We start from the raw sequence: 24,527 nt of genomic DNA on the forward strand, positions 1-24,527 counted from the left end.
AACAGCAGATGATGGGTTATGATTAATTTCCAGAGGAGAGAAATGACTTCTTCCATCATAAACAGCTGGACATCAAGGAAGATCGTTAGTGAAACTCACGAACCAAGGTCAACATGATAGATGTGCGTATTCCCAGGATTCCCTGCAGCTGGCAGAAGTATGGAATACGAAGAACGCAGTGAATAACATAACGAAAATAAAATAAATATTACTCTAAATGTGTTTATAGTTCATTTTTCGATGGAATCTGCCAAACACTTTGAGGGAGAATTTAAAATTGAAACATATATGCGTTTCAACTAAAGAGGGGTGCAAGTGAACTCAAGTAAAATTTTCTGAAGACAATGCGAAATTTTCGGAAGCTCGACCCCTACCTCTACATCGCAAAAACTTTTCAAATATGCATGCCAAAATCATTTTAAAAAACCATTTGAAATGTTTTTTTTTAATATAATTTTTAGAATGTAGCCAGATCAAAATTTTCGGAAATGACAACGCACATTTTTCAGATCACAAACAGCCCTGCAACTAAAGAAAAGGAGTATTTGGCATAATTTGCAGTCGGTGTCATGCGATTATTATTTCAAAATCGATGTTGATGCATAGAAAAATAACAGACACATTTAGTTCGGTCGCCCTGCAATATATAAAATATAGTACCAATAAAAAAAGTACGGTTCTTTTGGGACTTTCTCCTGCCGTGTTTCCCCGAAAATACGACCGAATGAAAAAAAAGAAGCCCCAGCACGGTTTTTATGAATACTGCTTATAATTCTCATAGTAGAATTTTTGCAGCACTCTGCGACGGTAATTAAAAGACCAAAAATAGTCAGCAGGGTAGACTAGCATTAGATTAGTCGTAACAATGGCTATGAATTTGCAAAAAGGAATGATATTGAAAATAAGATGTTAAATTTAAAAGTTGCGAGTAAAACGAAGACTTGATACAAAAGCTTAAACAGCTTCACATACGTACATAGAGGACTGCGTACAAAACGCCTTGCCAGGAAAGAGATTTACAACACCAGAGAAAGAAACAACACCCGCGACCACGAAGACGAAGTTTCTACCACAGAACCCCCTAAACGAAGACTAAAAGGTTTCAAAATAAAATGGAAAAATGAGGCACAAGTAGCTGCAGGACCAAGTGATTGTGACCCCTTAGCCACTGAGGACTTTTGCATAGATTTGGGCACGCTTCTTTCTTTTTTTTCCCCCCTTTCACGTTGAACTGTATTTTTCTGCTTAAATTTGAGAAATTCTTACACAAAAAGTAAAAAAAAAAAAAAAAAAAAAAAAGACTTCAAATTCAGAAATAGTCTGCAGATTTCCTCAAAAATCTATAACGTGTATCGCCTTCTTGTTCCTGTACTTGTCTTATAGTGCAACTCCTACCCCAAAAATAAGCCCTAGTTAAGATCGTCTATTAAAAGTGCTTTGCTCCTATATGACCAGGCGCAAATGTATCTGCACATTTGAAACGAAATAAGCGGATGTGCTAGTGGCAAACTGAAATTTAAAGTTTTTTTTTTTTTTTTTTTCAATATGTCGCGGTGCAAACATGCAGGGTAGTGTACAAGGGGGAGGGGGGGGGGGAGAACACCTGTTAGCCCGTTCATCGAGTCTGCAAGGGGACCCAGGTTTCAAGAATAATTCATAACTCGTAAACTTCTCTTTATATTAAAAAAAAAAGCGGGAGTTATTTGCGTTTTTAGCTCGAATTTTTTTAGGCTTAGCTGAAATTTAGGCACTACTTTCTTCAATAAATCTGTCAGTAAAAAGTGAAGGAATTGTCCCAGTTTTCTTTTTGACACCACTGGAAAGAGCGTTTTTTTTTTAACTCCAGATCTAACTCGACCTATGGTCGAAAAACTTACCTTTCATCTCCAAAGGAAAAAAAGTTATAAGCCGTTTTAATCAAATTCGAAAAATCTCATATCTATTCAAATGATTGATGTTTTATTTGGCGTTACCATAGTTACGTCTTTTAGAGATTCGTTTTTTCCATCTTTCTTAATCCCAAATTTTAAGGGTTTCGATTTTAACGGAAAATCTTAGGCTCAACTCAATTCAAGCCCCGAGTGAAAGAGCAAAATATATTACTAGAGACCACGAATGTGAAAGCGACTTTTCAAACGTGCAAAACTGCAGTTTTGGAATGTCCAGAAGCCCCTTAGCCCTTACGGCTCTGCAAGTTGGTACAAATTATTTGAAATCCGGGGAAGGGGTGCTTTTGTTCCAAAGGGAACTCATAATGCGTTTTTAATCTGTTTCTTTTTAATTGACGATTTAAATCTTTGCGAATCAAATAAGACTGCGAAGCAATCTTCGGGGGTTGGTGAGTGCCTGCGAAAAAGAATGAAGACTTGAGATTTTCTAATTTATCCCTTTTTTCCTCTATTTACTTTAAGTACAGGATGCTTTGCATCCCAAATTTTTTTGAGAATATTTGAACACTTAGAAGGCGGCCCTCCCGTTCCCTCGTGAATGTTTGTGTTTGTACGATTTGACTACACAGGGATTAAAGATTTAATAATTTAATTGTTATGGGCAAGAAGTTTTTGCCTATTTTTAAGATCCTTAGTGCAAAAGTAAATAGGAATTTTTGCCTAGGAGTTCCGGGCTGCTAAGATCAAATCCTTTGCAAATATCTGGATTGGAGCTACTTTCCATCAGTCTCGTCTCATTAACAAGCCCAGCAATCTTAAACTCCAGACCCTACTTCTTGGTATTTGATCTTTCAAGTTTCTACTCTTAAGTAGAGAATTCAAAAGCGCTTTTTAACACTTGTAGAAGCATAAAACCACTATTTTCCTATACATGGTGCTTGACATCAGTTAAAGAATTAATTGTCTGCAGCGCCATCATCTATCTCCCTCTAAGAACTGACGAGGATTTTCAACATACAACAACCCAAGTTCTCAACACTACTGATATAACTTTTCGAAGCGAGTTAAGGTTTAGCGAGAAAGGGGGGGGGGGTAATCTTTGGCCCCTATTACTTGAGTGCACCTATGCCATAGTATTAAATAGTTCAATAGTCAGAGTCAAAATAGTGTGTGTACATTTGATTAAAATTTTAATGGGTTACAAAGTTACTTTTGAGCTGATGTTATACAAAATTATCTTGACATTTGTCCATCTTAAGGGATAGGTGTCCATCTTAAGGCTATTGCAGGTATATTTGATGAGTATTATATAATTTTTTAAAAATTGCGGAGGTAGGGAGATAAAAGCATAACAAAAAAAAACATAATTCCGGTATTTTTGGACAGAAAAATACCGGAAATACGTCCGAAAATACTGGAAATTCGGTAAAATACCGGAACACAATCACCCCTGCGTCACACTAATCATGCCTTTCCGCCCTAGGTTTAGAACAAAATGACTCTCCCACTCCAACCAGAATTAAGAGTTTTTTTCTTTCAAACAATATTTAAATCCTATTCTCACCCGAAGGAAAAAGAACTTGATGAAAATACGCATTACAAATTAAAAAAAAAAAAAACCGCTATGAAGAGCAACTCTTTCAAGAGAACCAAACTAACTTGTACCCATGGAGTCTTATCTCCATGCTTGTACCGAATTTCACAGCTACAGGGGCTAATGATATCGTAGCAGAACGGCAGTTTTGTCCGTTTGAAAAGTCTTTTTTAAATTTGTACTCTTCAGTTACATTCAGAGCTGCTACGAAAAAATCGTAGTTTCTATGAATTACAGCTTCAAACTACGACGCTGCGAAAACGGGTCCAAAAATTAAGATTTTCTGTTTTTTTAATTTGTAATCCCAAGAACGCAAAAACAACTGCATGAAAACTAAGCCGCTAAGTTCAGCAAAACAAACTTCTACACCTGTGTTCGAAAGTTGCATGGATCGGTTTTTAGATCGCGATGCTGATCCAATCATTGAATCTTCGGCAAAAAGGGGAAAAACTGTCAAAAACTCCTTGAAGTATGTAATTTTTTTTATACCTTATTAATATTTTCTGTACGATATTTAAAATTTGTTAAGTATCGTTTTTGTTGTTTATACTGTTGAAAATTCCATCGCTTTAAATCTGCGGCAGCGCCCCCCCCCCCCCTACTGCAAACTGCTGCTACGATTTTGGATTTTCAAAAGTTGGCAGCTCTGGTTACATTTAACACCACGACTGGAATAATTTTAGCCAAGGATTTTCGCTATGAGAACCCTTATATATCATACTCAAATAAATTGAGACTTGCCATAAAACCGTTAAGGTGTATGAGAAATCTTTCATCCTCTAAATAGGCAATTTCATTGAAATTTTAATAAAAAAAAATAAACAAAATTTATTCTATAGGGTATCTTGCACGTGGGACAGTCAAAGACATCCTTTCAATTTCATTGATGTTTTTTTTTTAATTCACAGAGATAAAACAATCATTAAATAAAAACAAAATAACCCAACTTAAACTAGCATAGATCAAAATACCTGAAAAATGCGCAGGATGCAAAGGGATCGAAACTTTCGGCAAGAGGAAAATGGTTGTTTTAACCCCCATCTTATGCTTATTTTTGTCTTTCAATCGCAATGAGATGGGCGGTTTTGGTTGATAAAATCGCGCTTTCGGCGATTTTAATATCAGAATGAATTTGCGATTGAAAATTGCAGCTTTTCCGCAGTGAGTTATGCCAATTGGGGCAAACACAGCCCATCTCTGGACTATACTTATGAAATTTAAGAGCCCCCACCCCCATAACTACCTTATGTTACCTAAATATACAAATAGCGTTCTTACAACTTCAGCTGTGAAAAAAAAACATGTGATGAGCACAACTCCCACCCCTAAATTCTCCTAATACAATCGAACCCTGATAAGCAAACCCGGGATATAACGATCCCCCGGTTGTAACGAATTTTCCAAGTGGTCCGAACTGAAAACCTATGCCATTAATGCAATTTCAAATGCTTGTAACGATCCACGAGCACTAGATAGTCGGCTATAGCAATTCAAAAACTGCTAAAATTTCAAGATTTTCTTATCAATTGTTCTTTTAGTAAACAGTCCTACAACGACCCTCACTCAAACCATATTCCTCACCTATTGCTCCTTTAATTATAATAACCATTTGTCCAAAGGGTCCTTTTTCAAGCTCCTCAATTTTCATTTGGTTTTAGATCTGGTTGTTGGTTGTGTTTTCTGGAACGAGGAGGACATTCACGTGTTTTCCGCTGACTTTTGATTTTATTGTTGATAATTCTGTGAACTCAGCAGTAACCTGCAGGTAAACGAAAAGCTTTTTCTGCAGAGGAAAAAGTTCCAATTTATTCCGAAATTAGAAAATGGCGAAAGCCACTGCATAATTTACATCGAATTCTCCCTTTGTAAGTCTACAGGAGCGAATGCTAATCTGGTAGAATCGTAATTATATCATTATTTACGAAAAAAAAACCCTATACTTTATAGTCTACTAATTATTGAATACAAAAAGGGGTTGGTACTAATATTAGACTTTGTTGCCTGTTCGTTATAGCTGGGTTTGACTGTATAGTCAAAATTTGAGTTTTTAATATTCACTTTTCCTTGAGAATCCCTCCTCTCCTATACATCATTAAAAATGGCAAGTCTGCAGTTAGAAATTCAGGAGAAACCCCCTAATCCCTACATTCAAGCTTAAAATCTCGCGCATTTCTGCATTTTAAAATACCAGTTTCGGGCATTTTTCTAAGCAGGAAACCATCTTAGTCCTCAGTGTAAAATATAACAAATATAACATGACAGTTTTTCTCCATCATCCACAGATTTTCTGCGACATACACTTAATGAAGTTTCCAAGTATTGTTAAAATTCATATGAATGATCAACACCAAGGAAATAATCCAAAATTAAATGATTCATTTTTCTTCTGCATCTGGTATTAAGAAATAGAAACATCCCTTTTAAACTGTACAGCGATAGTTGGCAAGCATTTCTTTATTTGAACAGGGGTTGGAGAACTAGATCCTGCAAAGATGCCTTCTTTAACTTAGCAGAGTGTAAAAAAAGGTAAAGAAAAAGACTTGACACACTTACATATCAGATACATTAATTTTTATTAATATCTATGAGCCAGAATTGATGAGAAACTACATCGCTTTACAGTCTACACCAATGAAAAATTTTCATACATTAAAATTAAAATATTTTTGTTTCTTTAACTTTTCATTTTCTCTTTTTTCCCTTTCGAACTCTTCTGCGATATGGAGTTTTTTGATGTATTATATGATGTAGCTTGCTTAGTAATAATGCTGTTTAACAGTCTCACAGGAAGAAAGGAACAAATATACACATATTTAATGAATGTTTACATGTTGAATGCAAATCAGGCCATAAAAGAAATATTTGGTGTAGGACACATTCGCTGCAAGGATAATTGCTATTTCAAAAGTCAATCTACATCATATAATATGGCTGGCATTTCAAATCACCTATAAATGAAAAATAACACATTATAAGCATGTATATCAATGCACAAGAAAATATTACGTACTGTAATGACAAAAGACATAAACCCTTTTCTAAGTTTAAAACACAAACATGCTGACAGCAGGATACTGAGTCCCAGTAGGCTTGAGACTTGAAAGTTGAAGGTAGCAATAATGTTTGTAAAAAGAGGTTTTTATTGGTAAAACCAAATGGACCAGTTGTCAAAATTAATAAACATAGTAAACTCAATGGGCCATGCAGGGCATAGCATGAAGGGTAAATAACATGAAATTTATATGACAGATACTCTACACTTAATAATTTAAAAAGCTTAAGTACAAATAGTGATTAATGGGCAGCACGAAAGCAAAAGAAAAAAAAAAGTTCTTGGTCACGATTATACCAGGGAATGATGAAAGCCTTTGACATCCCAGATCCCATAATTGCAAAAACATAACCACCTTTCATGTAAGACACCCCATACGCATGTTGGCAATCACACATAATACATAAATTTCAGCGATTGGTGATCAGTTGTAGCTTGGTTTTCTTGCACACTTCTTTACAGCCTTTGTCAATTTAGCGAATGGAAATTTATAGTAAATGATCGGTTCTCGAGAAAATCCACAACATTATCATAGTTCAAGCTTTGGGGTAGACTAGGACAGTTTGCAATGTTATCAAAAGAAAAAGGTTAAAACTTCTTTCAACTTTTTATTGCTAATTTTAAGATCAGTGATAACATAAAATACTATTTCTACACAATTAAAATTTATAAAATAAATTTTGAACATAAGGGACACATTAGCAAAAAAAAAAAAAAAAAAAAAATATTTTGAGCGTGTTTTGAGATTATGAACTGATCTTTCACACCAACAGTTTAAGAAAGAATTTTTAAGGGGAAAATATACTAAATTCTTTGAATGCAGATTTGCCGAATGTGAGAAAAATAAAATTCAGAACAAAAAAGCATTACTTGGTGAATTTGCATCTGGTTTGGGAAACACCAGTGTGTCCATATCTTCCGATAGCTTTTGGAATTTTTTGTTTCTTCAACTTAGCATACATGACAAGAAAAATAAAAAAAGAAAATTAATTTGAATTCTGAAATTTTGAATTCAAATTATGTTTTTCGCAATCACGAACTGAGACAGGACCCTACTCATTGGAGTTACTGTTTCTAGAAACGGCTCCTGTCCCCCCCCCCAAGTCTGCCTCTCCTCCTGGGCGGTTACTTGTGCATAGTTGTGTGTGTGCGTAGACCTGTGGTATGCACGTAGGCGTGTGTGAGTGTATGTGTGTGAACTTGCGTGTGTGCAGGACATGGACGCCTCCGACCAGGAGAAGCGGATAGCTCAAAACCGGAGCAGCCGCGCCGCGCCGCCAGCAGAGGACGGTGGGCGGTGGTGCAGCAAAGGCTTCTGGTCCAAGTTGAAAAAGGCACGGACACCAAAAACGGTCAAATGAGAACAATAAGCAATCGTGATTGCTCAATAAGTGAAACAAAACATTTTTTTCTGAAACAGTTTTATTACTTCAGGAAACAAAATATATTATAATTAAACAAAATTTATGTAAACAAAAGAACAGATCCATCTTTTTTTTCTGCTTGCTTTTCGTACCAATTTCGTAAAAAGCAAAATATTTTGCAAGGTTTTTTTTTTTTTTTGAAAAATAAAGAAAAAAAAAATTATATATGGTGCTTTTTTTTTTTTACTATAATACCGAAAAACCCCTTTGGTCGTTAAGACCATTTTGAGTGAGAATAACTTTAAAAACTTGGGAGATATGATTTAGAAGTGTTTTTTCATGTGAGTTTATTGAACTAAAAAGTTGTGAAAGTGTTGTTATTACAAACAAAAGTTTGAGAATGGACCCTTTTTAAACCCATTAATGCCGGTTTCGAAAAAAACAATAACTGTGATAATTTTATTAGTATTTATTTATTTTATGTCCAGTAAGTGCATTATATACAAATTTAATTTTTCCCGTTAAATTTTCTATTTTTATTTTTATGGTAGATTTTTCTACCAACCGGCGTTTGTATGGTGTGAGCACATTTTGTTTGCAAATTTTACATTTATTGTTTGATTGCAATAATTGCATTGATTACCACTTATAATTATTTATAATTGTAGAATATTACTTACACTTACATAAAAAGAGTTTTCAAATTACAATTTCATTTATTTCAAAAGAAAAAAGAAATGTGTTCATTTTGTAAAATAAAATTTTATGAAATATGAACTTGAAAAAATTGATACTAAAAATGTAGTAAAATTTCGAATTGAATATATTTTTAACCGAATATTTATGCATCACAATCTTCTCGGAATGAATAGCGAATCTTCTTTTCAAAAAGTCTGGAACATTCGCCATTCTTTTACAGCACTTTGCAGAAATTGCCCCCCCCCCCCCCAAAAAAAGTGACCTCCATATATTTTTTTTTTTTTGCAACAATTTCTAATACCGTATTCTTCTACGGATCAAAAAGGTCTATCCGACAGATGCACTTGCTATGTGTTTCAATAACTACGATATTGGAATAATAAAATTATTTTTCTCAAAAGCATCTCATTTACTGCTTGATTCACATCATGTCCTGAATACTTTATTGCTTGTAATTGCTACTGCAGTACTGCCGTTCCATTTTACAGCATCATCTTTATTGCAGCATTACCACATGCTGTTCTTGGTTGATTGTGTGTGTATTTCTGCATTTCCTTTCTTGAACCCAATGGAACATACATTTGTATACTCTTTCAATGTATAAGTTGAAAGAATATCATTTAGCACAGGAATAAAAGTAAAAAATTGCCCATAATGGCATGCGTTTCCTCTGGTACTTAGGTTCTTATTATTTTTCCATACTATACCAATATACTATACAAATACTATACCAATACTAATATTTTATGCTATACCAATTCGTCTAGGTGACGCAATATGTCCGTATTACGAGAATAACACCCACATCTTATATTCAAATCTAATCGAATTTCCTCTTATCAGCTTTTTGCGTCTATGACGTCCATAATAAATTAACAACACTACTAAAATACTTAAAAACTCTTTTAAAAATATCACTTATTTGTACAAATGTTAGATGAAACACTTCATTTGCCCGAAGCAAGACAGTGACTACATATTCGCCGGTTGGTACAATTTTCTACCATTGAAAGTAAAAGTGAATTCATAACACGAAACAAAGGTAAAAACAACGTTTTAAAAGTATATCTGAATCAAATACACTGTTACAATTATGGTACAATTTTTAAACCTTATTGAAATTACTAAAATACATGCAAAACTTGCATTTTACTTTTTGACGGAAGACGAATGCTTTTGGAGTTATGATTTATTCAAGTTTTAAGCCTACTGTTACGACCGTTTTTAACAAAGATACAGTAAACATATTTTTTTCCCTTTTTGTGATTATTTACTATGTAAAATGTACAGCTATTGGGGAGATAGCATCATGTGAGGACGAATTATAATTTTTTTCCCGGTTGGTATATTTTTGTACCAACCGGCATGAATGGGTTAAGATACAGAGCTCTAAGAAAGGGCCACAAAGCAGCTCCAATCTGTGTTGGTATCTCCCTCAAGAAAGATTTGAAAATTTGTTCCACATAACAAATAGTAACTCCTTTGAGAGAACAGTTTTGAGTATGCAAGTTTTTTCACACCCTTTTTAGTTTGTTTGGGTTTTTTTTTTTGGGGGGGGGGGGGGGGAATAAATCATTTTGATAAACTTAGGAAGGCATAGTCGACACCAGAAAGTGGCACCGTTGACAGCCAAATGCAATTCAGGACTCAATATAACTGTTTCAAAACACACAGTTCCAACAGATCCAGTGGGCTGCCAGGAACAGCACAGCTGTTGTCTCAGTCTTGCATCTTTATAGATCAGAAGGGTCATATTGTGTTGGAATGGTCAGAGAAGCATAATGATGAATACCAGTTAATGTCCTGGTTACTTGACTCACCAAATCTAATCCGACAGAGGACATTTGGGCTTTGAAATAAATGCAGCCCTATGAACAAAATCTACCCTATGAGAATATTTCTCTGCTTTGACATTTAGAACAACCTATCTTCAAACACCGATCAAGAACTGGTGACAAAGCAATTTGCAGCTGTTTTGAAGGAAAAAGACGATGCAACACGTTATTGAATAGATGGTAATACTGTTCTTCCTTGTGTTAGGGTTACTACAAATGATTCATTTGTCTTCAAAATGCAATATATACATCAGTACTGCACATAAAACTATACGGAATACATGAAAACAACCAGTCATCACTGCTGCATTAATGCTGTTCACCATCTTTTTCAAACGCTTTCCTCCCAAGTACTGTAAGAACAGATGAACATAATGTTGTAGTACACACACACACGCAAAATGCTCTACTTGTTTTGTTGCCATCTTAAAAATACAGTAAAATCCCTCTAATGCGGACACTAACGGAACAAATTTTTTTGTCCGCAATAGAGAGGTGTCGTTAGGAGGGGTTTTCCAAATCTTGATGAGTATGCATTTATTTTTTTGTATTCCCCTCATTGTTGTGTGTGCAATACTTTTAGATACATAGTGTTTCAAAAAGGAATGAATCATTTGTAATAAAACCTATACGTTAAAAGAATAGTTAAATATTTCAAAAAAAAAAAATAATAATAATAATAATAAAATAAGAGTTTGCTTAAGGATGGGGTTTTTACTCCAACACCTTCTGACAGAAGTATACTCATATAAACACGCAAACACACAGCACCCTAGCTTATCATAATGCAGCCAACCCCCATTATACCACTCTTATGGACGTATTTCCTCTGCCTCCTAAAGAATTAAAGGTAATAAAATTCTTATTTAAGTCAAAATAATCAACTGTTAAAAACTTTTTAAAAGGAAAATAACTTTTTTTTGCAATTTATAAAACAGGAATGTTTTGTTTTCAATTAATCTGAAAAATCTGCAGTTTGAGTTTTAACTAAATTACTATTTCACCATCTGATTTTTTTTTTAGAATTAATATTTCTCAATCTTACATGATGCTCTGTAATACTAAAAAGTGGAATTCGTAAGATAATTTTTTTTTGTTTCTAATTCAAAAGCCGTCCTGATATAACAGTAAACTAAGTTTATTGAAGATGCACTTAACGATCACTTGAATAAAACAACTGAAACTAATAAAAATAATGATGATTATTTTTAATAAACTTTTTCTATTGATAAGCGTGATATAAAGAGAAGTGACAGTAAACACACAAATATTTATCAGACTTGATAAAAGAAAATTATTTTCTCTACTTTGTGGTAATCCAAAAATATCCCACGTGAGGGGGGAATGAGCAGGTTTATAAAATAGTGAGTTAGTAACAAAGGGAAGAAAGTAAAAAAAAGTAAGACATTACACATTTAGGTTGAAACGAAAAATTTCATAACAAGATTAAATGTAATATAAGGTGACATGAGACAGGGTGAAGGGACGATAACTTGGTGAAAAAGTGGGGAGGGGGTCCAAATACGCTGAAATGAAAGTGACATTATTTATGAAGTTCTATTAACACAAGAGAAAGACGAATCTTTTCCAACTAAGGAAGATTATACAGTGAAACCTCATTGACTTAAACATGATCAAAACAAATTATTGCTAGAAAAAAATTGCCTTTATGATTCATCTTAAAACTATTGTGTTCACAAATAACAAGTTTCTTGCTTTTCCGTCACTGGTAAAGACAAATTAATTTTAATGACTTCTTTGGGTTCGTCTGAAAGAGGTTTAACTGTCTTCACACTGTCAATTAAATTTTTATCGTGTTAATTTAATGTAAATTAATTCAAAAATTCACTACAAATTGTACACAAAACTTTTGCACAAATTATATGTAATAAAAAAAGGTACATCACACTTTCTGGAGAAATTGTATGAATGTATTTTTTAAAAAAGAAACTTAATTTGGGCAGGTTAAAATAGGGACCAGTCTACTTTGAGAATTCTTTTACCGCAATATAGTTTGACTCTTGCAAACAACAATACAAGTGCATAATTACTGAATTATTTAAACAAATAGGGTTTTGAGAAAGTTAAATCAAATATTTCGTTGCTGTACACATTCATGAGAAAAATAGCCTGAAATGTCGAACTTGACCATATTATGTTTTGATCTCTTTGATGCACCAAAAATAGTAATTGAAGCCATAATAATTTTACCCAAGTATGTACATTACTTCAGCTTTAAGATCTAATATTGACACTTTTCCTCATAAGGACTATTGATAATCAAATACAGTTTATTAAACACAATCAATCTTTCTAATTACTCTGAAATGTTGCAGCTGAGAACTTTCAAAATTATGATATAGAAAATAATACATTTAAAACAGCAATACAAATATCAATATTCATAAAAAAATATTTTTTAAATTGCATGAGAGCAATTGAATAATCCATGAATAAATTGCCTAACAAATGTTTAAAAGAAACAAAAAAGTTTAAAATACATTTTCAATTATAATTTAAATTGCTATACAAATATGACTTTTAGCACAAAAACAGCAACCGTAAAAAGACATTTAACATGAATAAACAAATGCAAAATAAAACAAAATAAATAAATGTAAAAAAACTTCAAGCACAGGATATTTAATTTGAATTGCAGGCAGAGAGTTTAAAGGTAGGGAGAAAATGTGCAAGAAGCCATCGATGAGACAATTAAAAATGAAAGGAAAACTATTTCTAATGGGAATAGAAGCAAATCTTTTTTTTTTCGTTATCAAAAATGCAAGCACATTATGCAAAAACAAAATTCTACAAAATAATTTTACTGGAAAAACTAAAATATGGCCATGAGAAAAACTGAAAAATTCAAAAAGACGCCCACCTCGAACATTCAATAAATAGTAGGAAAGTCAAGACTCAAGACGAAGAGACAAAGGAATTTTTTACCTTAAATTATGCAAAAGTAATAAATGCATGCATACAAAACAACGGTTAAAGGTAAATTAGTGATAGATGGGGAAAAAAGGAACTACTTTATTCTTTTTCTCCCCCTACAAACTTCCATCGTGTAAAATTCTGAAAATAAGACTTTTTTTTTTAACATTACTAAACTCTCCCAAAATAGTATCCTTACTGATTCCAAGTTGTCTACTTGAGTCAAAAAATTTCACAGAATTTCAGCAAAACAAAATAACTCTTAAGTTTATATTCTAAAGCTAAAAACTTGTTAAATAGTCTGTTGAAAACAGCAGAGCGTAATTCAGCTTTTTTTTTTTAAATAAAAATCACTCTCTCTCGCAAAAAATCAAAATGAAATTAAATGATAGAATATTAAAATTCAAAAATGCAAATTTAATTAGATTTTCCAACATGAAAGTGCAAATACATGAGAAAATTCCAACTTCTACTAGAGGAAAAAATAATTATTTTTTCATTCCCTTTTTAGAGCAAAGATAAACCAAAACTAGGCGAACATATTGCATTGAAAATATGGTCTATTATCATGCTACATGTAAAAGCCGAAAATTATCCAGTTGACTAGGAAAGAATGAACATGTAAAATTCAAGTATCAAAATTTTATCTTCCCCTTTTAAGTTAATTACATAGAGTTTATGTTTCTATAGTATTCTGAAAGGTTAAAAAATAATTTTTTCAGTTTGCAAAATGGTGAATGAGAAGTGATCAATCGTCTACTGCAGGACAAAAAATGGAATAAATTCATGAGTATTAAATCTAACAATAAATGCTGTTTTTCATCTTGATCCCCTGCTTTATATCTTAAATGCAAACGTCACAGGAAGTGTTAACACAAGTGCAGAATAATTTTAAAGGATTTTCCATAACCCATATCTACTTTGTAATGAGAGAAAGATGTCAAAATAGTCAATTTTTTTAAATCTTATTTCTCAAAACATTGTCTAAAGTGCAAGGGTTCAAACTCCTGACCATCCAATTTTGAGAAACAAATACGTATAAGTCAGGTTTATAAAAAATAAATGAAAAAAGTTTTTTTTAAAAAAAGGCTTTCTTTATAAAATAAAGCAGAAAATTTCCACCGAGAAATATAATAGTTGGAACATAACATTATCACTTCTGCAGTTAGAACTGTTTCCTTTAAGCTTTCTTGTACCAAACATGCTTTCAAGAAAACAAGATACAAATGTTGTGAAGTAACACAGGAGTTTTGATCATATCCACTTTTATCCCTAACACTTTAAATTGCTTTAAAAAGCAGCACAGATGTAAAGAAAAACTTTCAAATAAGACTGAATTTATATCCGAGCAAAGAAAACTGGAAGAGTACGAGAAAAATCTAGAAGTTCTTAAGAAATATAAACAAGTTATATGTTCAGGAAATACACTAGAAGAGGGGAAACAACCATGACTAACACATGCTAAATTGGATCATAATTAGATACAAATAAATGGAATAAATTTTCAAAAAATAGTACCTTTCGCTCTTTGAATTGCAACTGTTACAAGATCCAAGAGTTTTTCAAAGCAGACAGTATAAGTAAAAGAAAGTGAGGTTCATTTGAAAATTATTAACAATTACGGTTAGTGGCTGCTTACACAGAATTTAAAGGGCTGCATCTTTGAACTCTCTGCCTTTTAAGGACCACTAGGCCAGAGGCAAAGGCAGAAAAGAAAAATGAGAAAGCATTAACTACAGTAAAACCTTGTTATCAAATGCCTGTCATTTTTCCTTTATAAAAATTCGTTTACATCTTGCGCTTGAAGTCCGAATTTACCTGTAAGTTGATGTTTTTGTTTCTCCCCGCACAACATATGGTGCGGCAGTTTCCCTTATAGGCTGTTTAGGTTGCTCATCGCGTCTTCTCATAGGGCTATGTAGCAAAAAAGTTAATAAATCAAAAACTATGAATGCGAATTTTTATTTAACTCAATTCGAGTTAAACAAGATAAAGTTTTCAAACAGCAGAATATAGCCGAAGCACAAGTGAGCCAATCAATTTAAAACTGACACAAAAGTGTCTATTTTTTTAGAAATGTATTTTTTTTTTAAATTTTTGCTGCAATTTTCAAAAATATAAAGTCAAGGTTTTACAGTAGTAGTAGGACATTAACTTTAATGACTTCTTTTAAAATAATCAATGATTGAGACTTACATTTAAAGCAACAAAATGTCCGACTTTTAAAAAACATAAGTAGAATATAAAATGAAATTAATAGCTTACTTGCATTCTTCAGCATAAACAATAGAAAAGGATTAATTTTGATCTAACTAATATATAAGATTACGAGACAATTAAGCTTAAAATAAAAAGCATTTCCAAAAAAAAAAATCTTATACTTAAAAGATATCAAATCACGAACATCTACATGCTTAGTTTGATTTTTTTTTTAATACACAAAATAACCAAACAAAATAATACATCAAAAACTTACCCAAAACCTTGTCCATAGTACTGTCCATAAGGATATTGCATACTCTGCATGAATTGGCCAGCTTGCATTTGAGGATAGCCTTGTGGATACCAATAGCTCATTTGTTGGTAAGGATAAGTGTATTGTGCAGCTATGTTTTGAAATGCTTCATGATTGTCCTAAAAACAATGTTCACTTTGTAAAATATAATAAATAACCACAAAAGTATAAATTTTGAAATCAAACCTATGTGGAACATCAAATTAAGGAAGATCATAAAACAAGAATGCCAGTGACAAATGTAGAGGGAGGAATGGATAAAAAGGATGAAATAGAATTTTAAGCTTGGTATCACATTTACTATAAACACACATTAATATTAAGCCTTTCAGTAACTACTTCACTTTTTTTTGATGTTGAATTTTAATTAAATCAAAAATATTCTTTAAAACTGAAAAGGAAATTTAACTTAAAGCTACAATTCAACATCTGGCACTAAAAAAGGTTTAGATAGTCAATACAGAATAACTTTTATAGGAAAATATAATACACCAGGATAGGAAACATCAATTTTCCATTGCCTATATACACATTTAATACGAAATCCCCGACTCTAACAACTTAAGATTTCCAATAATTTTCTTGACCTACAATTTCACTTATTTTCAAGGTTCGAGGGAACTCGGAAGAAAGCTTTGATGCTTTAGAAAGTCTTTTTATTTTTTAAAGCAAGGGAGAAGTGTACTCCTTTTAGATTTTTCTACATTGAATAAATTTTATATTTGCTACCATTAATAATAATACTGTTAAAAACCTTCAATCGGAAGACATTCTAGGATTTAATATAAAAATACCTGTTGCTGCTGCTGGTTATTAGGATCACCAGCTTCTTTCCCCCAAGAACATTTCACTGTTTGTCCATTTATTTCTGTATTATGAGAAGCTACTATTGCATGTGTTGCGGCTTCTTTTGTAGCAAACCTGAAAAGTAAAGTGAAAATGGAATTGAAAAATACAAAGTAAAACTGGGGGAGGGGGGGGGGGAAATGCACACACACAATGCTCTGATTTTGCAATTTATTTAGGAAGAGGGACATTTGATAAGCTTTGCATGATGATTATGAAGCACAAAAGGAAAATTTGGAAATTGTGAAGAAAATATTTAAGTTAAAACATAAATTTAATTATAATCTCTGAAACCCTTAAAAAATCCTTTAAAACAGGGTTGTTAACTTTTTTTTTTTTTTTTGGAAAAGCCCAGCTCACCTTGGTTTCTGATGAAATACCCATTTTTTCCCCCCAGAGGGGTTAACTTGAGAACCCGAAGTTTTCAGAGTTTTCTCAAGGACTTTTTAAAATCTTGATTTCTATTTGAATATTGTAAAAAACAATTCATAGAACTGCAGCTAATTTAATCAGTTTTTCAATTAAAATATAAGTACAAAATATCAAAGTGTGCTTTGTTATCTCAAAATACATTATATGATCTACTTTCCAACAGCTTGTTTTTCACAATGCGGTTCTTCAACAATTTATGATGAAGTTATAAAATTTTCTTGACTTCAGAAGTTAGGAGGAAAAAAAAATAGAGCAGTATAAAACCAATAGTATTAAATCACATAATAAATCTTGCACACAAAACACTAGGAGTATGTTATAATTATATAAGTTAAAATTAAAGAACTGCATAGAAATTTTGTACTGTGTAATTATCACACAGGTTGGCTATTATTGTATTCTAAATATATTTAAGTAACCTTGTACTTAAGTATTTTGCTATTAATAAAAAGATCCTGTGCCACAGAATAGTTTACACATGAGCACAAAAAAAAAAAAAAAAAAAAAAAAAAAAAAAAAAGCTTAAATATAATGAAATACAAAACACATCTTTAGGTATATTCAAAGTTTATCCACAAAAGAGCTAAATTAATCAAAAATATTGATGAGGATTTCAACTCTTGGTGTCAAGTATTGCAAATTAGAATATGCCTTTTGTATCTGATCTTCAAAACAATTCAATTTTCTTGTTTAAAATTTAAACAGCCCTATTTAATAACTACCTGTTTGATATGCAATGGAAAACTAAGAATATTATTAATAAAATATGAAATAAAAATTTTCAATATTTTTCATAGATTATTTGCCTTCTTTTGGAAACAATGAAATAAAACTGAATGTTCTGAGAAAAATAAGAAAAAGGGCAAAAACTTACCTAATAAATGCATAGCCTTTATCTTTAAATACTCTTATTTCTTGAATTGCTCCAAAAGCACTAAATGTTTTTTGCATTAAATCATCTGCAAATGAATTTCAAATTTATCATAGAATCAAGTTAGGAACTAAAAAAATGTAAATGCGCAAAAACATTTTAACTTACCAGTTAGTCCTTGAGCTATTCCTCCACAATATACAGTACAATTTGTTGGGCTTGACTGGTTATATACTTCATCAAATTGAAGTGGTTTGGCAGAAGCTTTAAAAAGATGAACTAAAATTTAAAAATAGTTCATCGAATGAAACTTATTAGGTGTATTTTTCAACATAGCACATGCATTTAAAAATAATAAAATAGAAACAAAAATGAATAACATATCAATTCAGATTGATTTTACTTACATTCATTTTGAGACCTATTGGCTGGTGGTTTTCGGGTGGCCCAATTTGTTCGAATAGCCCGACTACCTAACCATTGCCCATTCATTGTGGTAATAGCATTTTCAGCATCCTGAAATTAAAATAGTTTTAATTATTTTGAAATCTAATCATTTCTTATCAAAAAAAAAAAAAAAAGCAAATTAAAAAATTATAAATTAATAACTGATACAAAATCCTGCTGAATTAGTACCATTGGTTTTATACTAAGTATTACAGTGAAATACATTTAACATGAAATGATTAACTGGTCAGTTTTTCCAGAATAGTAGAGAATACAAGACTACAAAAATACATTGCTATTTTTCCGAATTTTGTTTTTCTTTTAACATGTTCTGAAAAAATGATTATTTCTTTTGCTCAATGAAAGAAAATTGCAGCAACAACTAAAAAGATTAGCCGATTTGAACACTGTAAACTATAATTTTCCCTGATATTAGGAGAATATTTTAAAATCGCCCTATAATTAACCATTTAAAAAAAATTTCCTTGAGAATTTATTTTTTCCAGATTGTGTTACCACCCTGTATTAGTAGTTAATCTAGAAATCGAAATAAAATTTGACAACATTGAAAATATTGATGAGTTTTCCTTTTTTTTTTCAGACTTGAATCTTTCAACACAAATTAATATTTTGATCCCTTAGTTTCCAGTTAAACATATTTCATTATACATAGGAAAACTAATACTACCCTGTCTTCCTATAATTTTCTACCCACTTTCACTCCGAAATAGACATGTGTGAATGCAAACACACATTTGCAAAACTTTATTCAAACTAGGGCCAAAATTTTAACCTTCAAACAAAACTGAGATAACTTGACTTCAAACAAAAAAAATGTGTTAATTGAATGATCAAGATAGTGCAGCAATAGACATCAGATAAATAACAAATAATCAATAAAGTTTCATATTAGGCACGTTTGCCTTCTTTTCAATGTTATATTCATTTTTAAAAGTTTCTCGAAAAAGCTTAGAAATAGTAAATTAACAGCTAAAAGACTCCCCCCCCCCCCTTTAAAAAAAAGTCTTTTAAAAATCTTTACGATTGAGACAGATTTTAGACTTATCACATATAGTATAACCTTGAATTAACAATAGTCAAGGGACTGGAAAATTTATCAACGAATCAAGGAACTTGTTAAATCAAGGAGCATAGACATTCAATGCAGGCAATCCAGACCAGTGAAATGTATCATTAAATCCAGGAAATCATTAAATCGGGTATCGTTAAATCAAGCTATACTGTAATTCAAATAAATAAAAAAACAATAAAGCATGCATTTGTATTGTAAGTACAGTATAACCCTGATTTAACGACATGGGAGGGACTGGAAAAAGTCATCGGTAAATCAAGGACATGGTTATATCGAGGAGCATATACAGTAAAACCTCTTTAATGCAGACACTAACAGGACAAATTGTTTTGTCTACAATAGAGGGGTGTCCACAGGACAGCGGTTTAATAATGTTATTTACCTTGGAATTGGGGAATTAAAAATTGTCCGCATAAGAAGGGAGTCCGTGCAGTTAAATCTGGACCAGTGAAATGTTATCATTGAATAGAGGGAATTGTTAAATTGGATATCGTTAAATCAAAGTTAAACTGTATATATTTATCATATGAGGCAGTGAGAAGCAAAGGGATGTAAGTGGCAAAATGAAAAATTTGGAGATAACAGGTACAAATAGTAGGGGAACCTCTCCTCTGTCTTAGGGCAAGAGATAGTATTAGTAGCCCCGTTAGGTGCTGCTATACAGCATGATTTAGAAAAAAAATTCGATGAAAGCCTACGTAAGACGTTATCTTTATATATTGTTACAAATTCTGTAAATAGTAATTATTGTAGTAACGTAACCTGTAAATAGTTTCCCGTAATGAATATACAGCCCCTATACATTCGGCTGAAGTATACGATCCCCCTATTTCTTTTTTTTCATTGATAAAATTTGATAACGGTCTACGCATTTCGAGAAACGTTTCGAATCTTGTGGAATATTCGAGAGCTCTCTTTTCGGCGTTTATAAAAAGCGTCCCGCATGATAAAAGTTTGTTTTGATTGAGAATTCGAACTGAGAGTGTATTAGCTCTGTTTATTGCGAGGCATTTCGCTGTGTTGTTTTTCGTATTTGGAAGTAAATACGTGTGTAACCGTTGAGTTTACGGTGTTGAGTGATATTTGTTTAATTGCTGATGATTAATTTAGCAGTTGTTAACGATTTCTCCTGTACATAGTGTAAATAAAGCTCCTGTGTTTTTATCAAGAACTGTGTCGTCCTTTCTAGAAAGATGGAAGTCGGGCCGGATCCGTTACAATATGTTTTACTCAAAACTTTGAAATGTTCACTTACATCCGTTTGCTTCTCACTGCCTCATACGTATTTTAAAGCATCACAAATTTCATATTAAAAATGCTCAAAGCATTATTAGATAAAAATACAGTAATCTCTCAATTATATATCACCTTTTCTATGTTTTATGCTTCATAGCACAATTATTTTCTAAAATGATACACTAAAATATTTTTTTCCAAGAACAATGCGATTTATCTTTTTTTTAATGCATTATAAAGTCAAGAGTATCTTCCAGTTATGCATGCTTTTCAATGCACTTATTTTTCAAAAACAATTTGTAGAGGACAACGTCAGTATTCCCAAACAATACTGGTTGGGCCTAGTCAATACGGAAAGGTCACTAAAAACCATGTAAAATTAAGTATTTTCGCTAAATATGTGTTGAAAGTAATTCAGAATCTGATCTCTGATCATCAATGAAATAAATGCATGCATAAATAGTTGAGAGAATAAGGATTCAAAAGTGTCATTAAAAAAAAATAAAAGAAATCAAAATTGTAGTATATTTTTAAATTACAGAATAACAAAAAGAGATGAATTTTGAAGAACTAGGAAAGACTTCAGAACAAAGAATACAATTTTTAAACAAAGATAATAAACTACCAAATTTTCTACATTTAACCTCTACAGCTTTTTTAATCTGAAAGAAATGAATATGTATCTCTTTAGAAATTTTTTTATGGTTTGCAATTTTGAGTCAACATACAAACAAGAGATTACAGTATTTTCTATCATCCACATTATATATATATATATATGTCACTAACAATGTTATAGAACATACAGAGCAGTCCAGAAAAAATGCATATGCTATTCAGTAGACCACAGAAGAATTATACAGCATGCCCCTGTTTAACCTGCAAGACCTCTATTTTGGTAACTGCTAATCCCAAGATACATTCTTTCAATTGCAAAACAGGTCAAAATGAGATGCAGAGTTAAGATATTGAAACTTTATAGTAATTACATAAAGTGACAAAATAGGAACTAATTTTTTATATAGCCCAAATCCCTAAAGTTACATTAAAGAAAATCAAATATGCATGTTTCAACACTCAAAGCTGGATAATGATAAGAAATTCTCTTCATGACTTGAGCCACACTTTTCTTCGTTTGTGATGTCATTTTCTTTGAATTTTTGAAAATTACAAGAATACTTAAATTGTTATTTTTGACCCAGAAAAGTTATTTTGTCCTTTTGAGTGCATTATGAAAAGTGTTTAGTATTTTTATTTTTTTTTAATTCTGTTATTTTATTCTTTTTAGTGTAAATGTATTTCAGAAATAGAATAATGTTATTATCATGAAACTTTGCCTTATTTTTTCATATAAACACTCCGGACTAAATAGAAAAAACCTATATACAGGTCTAAAACTTAATTAAAGCAGTTGGTACTAAAAAAGAATCCTTGTTCCTCTCAATAATTTATTTGTTTGCTAATTTAATCAAAACCATTTAAATATTAAAGGTTTCCCAAACAAATTTATGTTTCAAAACATACAAGTTACTTGTGATAAAGATCCTAATCCGTCTCTTTACTTAGACCTGTTATTAAATTAATGGAATAGATGCAAGCAATGACAATGAGTACAATTCGTGCTTGCTTCAGAGAAGTTTTGTTTCAAAATTTTCATTATGATTACTACTAACATAATTGTTGCAAGGCAACAAAACTTGTAACAATTAGTTTATATTTAATGGGGATATTACATGAAATTTGCTTTTTTTCATCCTAACAGAAATAATAATTTAAGTTTAAAATTTTTCAGCATTAAGTTGCACCTTAAGTTAAGGCAAATCATTTAGTGAAATCCTGTAGTCTTTAAGTGGTCTAGTTGCTGAGATATAAGCAAAAGCAAGCCTCAGTTTTTTCCGTAACAATCGGTCAAGTATAATTAAAGAGCTTAAAAAAATAATTAAAAAAAATCATTACCCCATGTGCCCACATTTGTGGGCCGTATGTTGGGCACTACTGTTTTCCAGTATTAGAATTCCCCTATTTCTGTATTCTAACCCCTAATTAAAGACCCTCATTTTCTAAAACCTTCATCAAGTTGAGATGAACTCTGATGAATTCCGTAATAAAGTTTTTATGAAGAATGAACTTGAATCAGGCCTGTGTCTAGATTTTCATTAAGGGAGGGGTTTTAAAGCTTCTAAATCCTTACTCAGGAAGGGGGAGGGGATTTAAATTCTTCACAAACTTCATGTTTTTTACTTGAAATACTGAACTAACTATGGCATTTCAATACCTGAAGGACTGCTGTGACCCCTGCCCGCCCTCCAAGAATAATTCTGGCTGCAAAAGTGACAGCAGCATACTTTATTTCACAACTTCTTTTTAATCAAACCCTGTTTGTTTCTTTTAAAAAAAACTATGATTTTTTCAATTAAATTTATTTGTTTACTATGTGGCATATTGCAATTTGTATGAAAAACTGTCTACAGATTCTTTTATGATGCAGCATGTATATCAGGTTTTATTTTCTGAAATAATGCTTGATAAGCGGAAACAATAAAGAGCTTATCGCAGATGCATATCACATTGAAATATTCTTCCACAAAAGTTTTTCCAGAATTTTATTCTAGTTGGTAAAGCTCTAAGAGTCCTAAATTGCAGAAAGACTTCAGAGAAAATTTTTTGTAAGAAAACTAAATTTTAAAATTGAAAAATTCATAAAATTCTAATATACATTTTCTTTTTTGGCTTATCATTTTAGCCACAATAAGAGGGGTTTAACCCCTAAAACTCCCTATCCCCCCTCGGACACGGCCCTGAATTGAATTGCGTTTTTATAGTGTGTGGAATCAAGAAATTGTAGATTTGCTACTACAGAATATAAAATTAGACAAGTGTTGAAAAATAATGGTAAATTCAAAATGAGCGATGTCCAATCACATTGCAAAACTAGTATGTTGTGGCCATCACGAAACTTTCTTCTATATTTTTCTTTTTTATCTGATCCCTCCCCATGCTTGATGAGGAAGCAATATTCCAAAAAAAAAAAAAATTACATATGCAAAAACTTGACGACCATCCCAATGTCTGAATTATTGCAAAAGCAAAGCAAAGAGCGAAAATTGAAAGTTATTTTAAAAGCCTTGCTTGAATAAATTACAAATATTTCACTTGTTAACAAACATAAGATGGCAACAGTTAAAAATTTTAAATCATTGAGAAAATATTTCCGATCATTTCCATACAATTAAAATCACGAGAAATATGCAGACGACAATCTATTACGATTTATCTTTCTTATTGTTGCATTAATAAAGCTATTTTTATTCGCAAAAAAAAAAAAAATCAACACCTCTTGGAGCGATTGGCGTCAAAATTGAACCAAAGCCTGTTTACATATGGATTCACATATATTCCAAATTTCAACCAGAACGCAGCATTACTTCTTGAGATAGGGCACTCACAATGGAAAAAAAGAACGGGTGATTGCGCAACCCCCTTTTTAGCTGTTGACACAAAAATAAAATCAGTTCTTATACCCACTAAGGGCTACTTGCCGATAAATTTTTCTTTCATTCCGTTCATTATTTCTTGAGATACAGCAGTCACAATGGACGACAAAAAACGTTCTATAGCTCAACCCCCGTCTGACTTATTGACACCAAAATTGAATCAGCACCTGTTCCTGTTAATGGCAACATATGGACCAATTTTTGTTTGATTCCGCCAGTTACTTCC

The 24,527-nt window shown here is 31.9% G+C and overlaps 1 protein-coding gene across 3 annotated transcripts in view; it reads right to left on the reverse strand.

Annotated features, from left to right (window-relative positions):
- Window positions 1-6,037: 6,037 nt before the first annotated feature.
- Window positions 6,038-24,527, reverse strand: part of LOC129225610 (nucleolysin TIAR-like) — an 83,441-nt gene continuing 64,951 nt past the window's right edge. The window contains exons 5-11 of one of the 3 annotated variants that reach the window (XM_054860076.1): window positions 18,439-18,547; window positions 18,200-18,310; window positions 18,035-18,119; window positions 16,677-16,803; window positions 15,844-16,001; window positions 15,186-15,281; window positions 6,038-6,431 (exon numbers count right to left, since the gene is read on the reverse strand). In XM_054860076.1, coding sequence (XP_054716051.1) covers window positions 6,428-6,431; window positions 15,186-15,281; window positions 15,844-16,001; window positions 16,677-16,803; window positions 18,035-18,119; window positions 18,200-18,310; window positions 18,439-18,547 — 690 coding nt within the window. In that variant the 3' untranslated portion in view covers window positions 6,038-6,427. The remainder of the gene's footprint in view (window positions 6,432-15,185; window positions 15,282-15,843; window positions 16,002-16,676; window positions 16,804-18,034; window positions 18,120-18,199; window positions 18,311-18,438; window positions 18,548-24,527) is intronic. The other 2 variants (XM_054860075.1, XM_054860074.1) reach the window with 2 other exon arrangements.

The sequence above is a fragment of the Uloborus diversus genome, chromosome 7 (assembly GCF_026930045.1).
Source record: "Uloborus diversus isolate 005 chromosome 7, Udiv.v.3.1, whole genome shotgun sequence".
NCBI classification, from domain to species: domain Eukaryota; kingdom Metazoa; phylum Arthropoda; class Arachnida; order Araneae; family Uloboridae; genus Uloborus; species Uloborus diversus.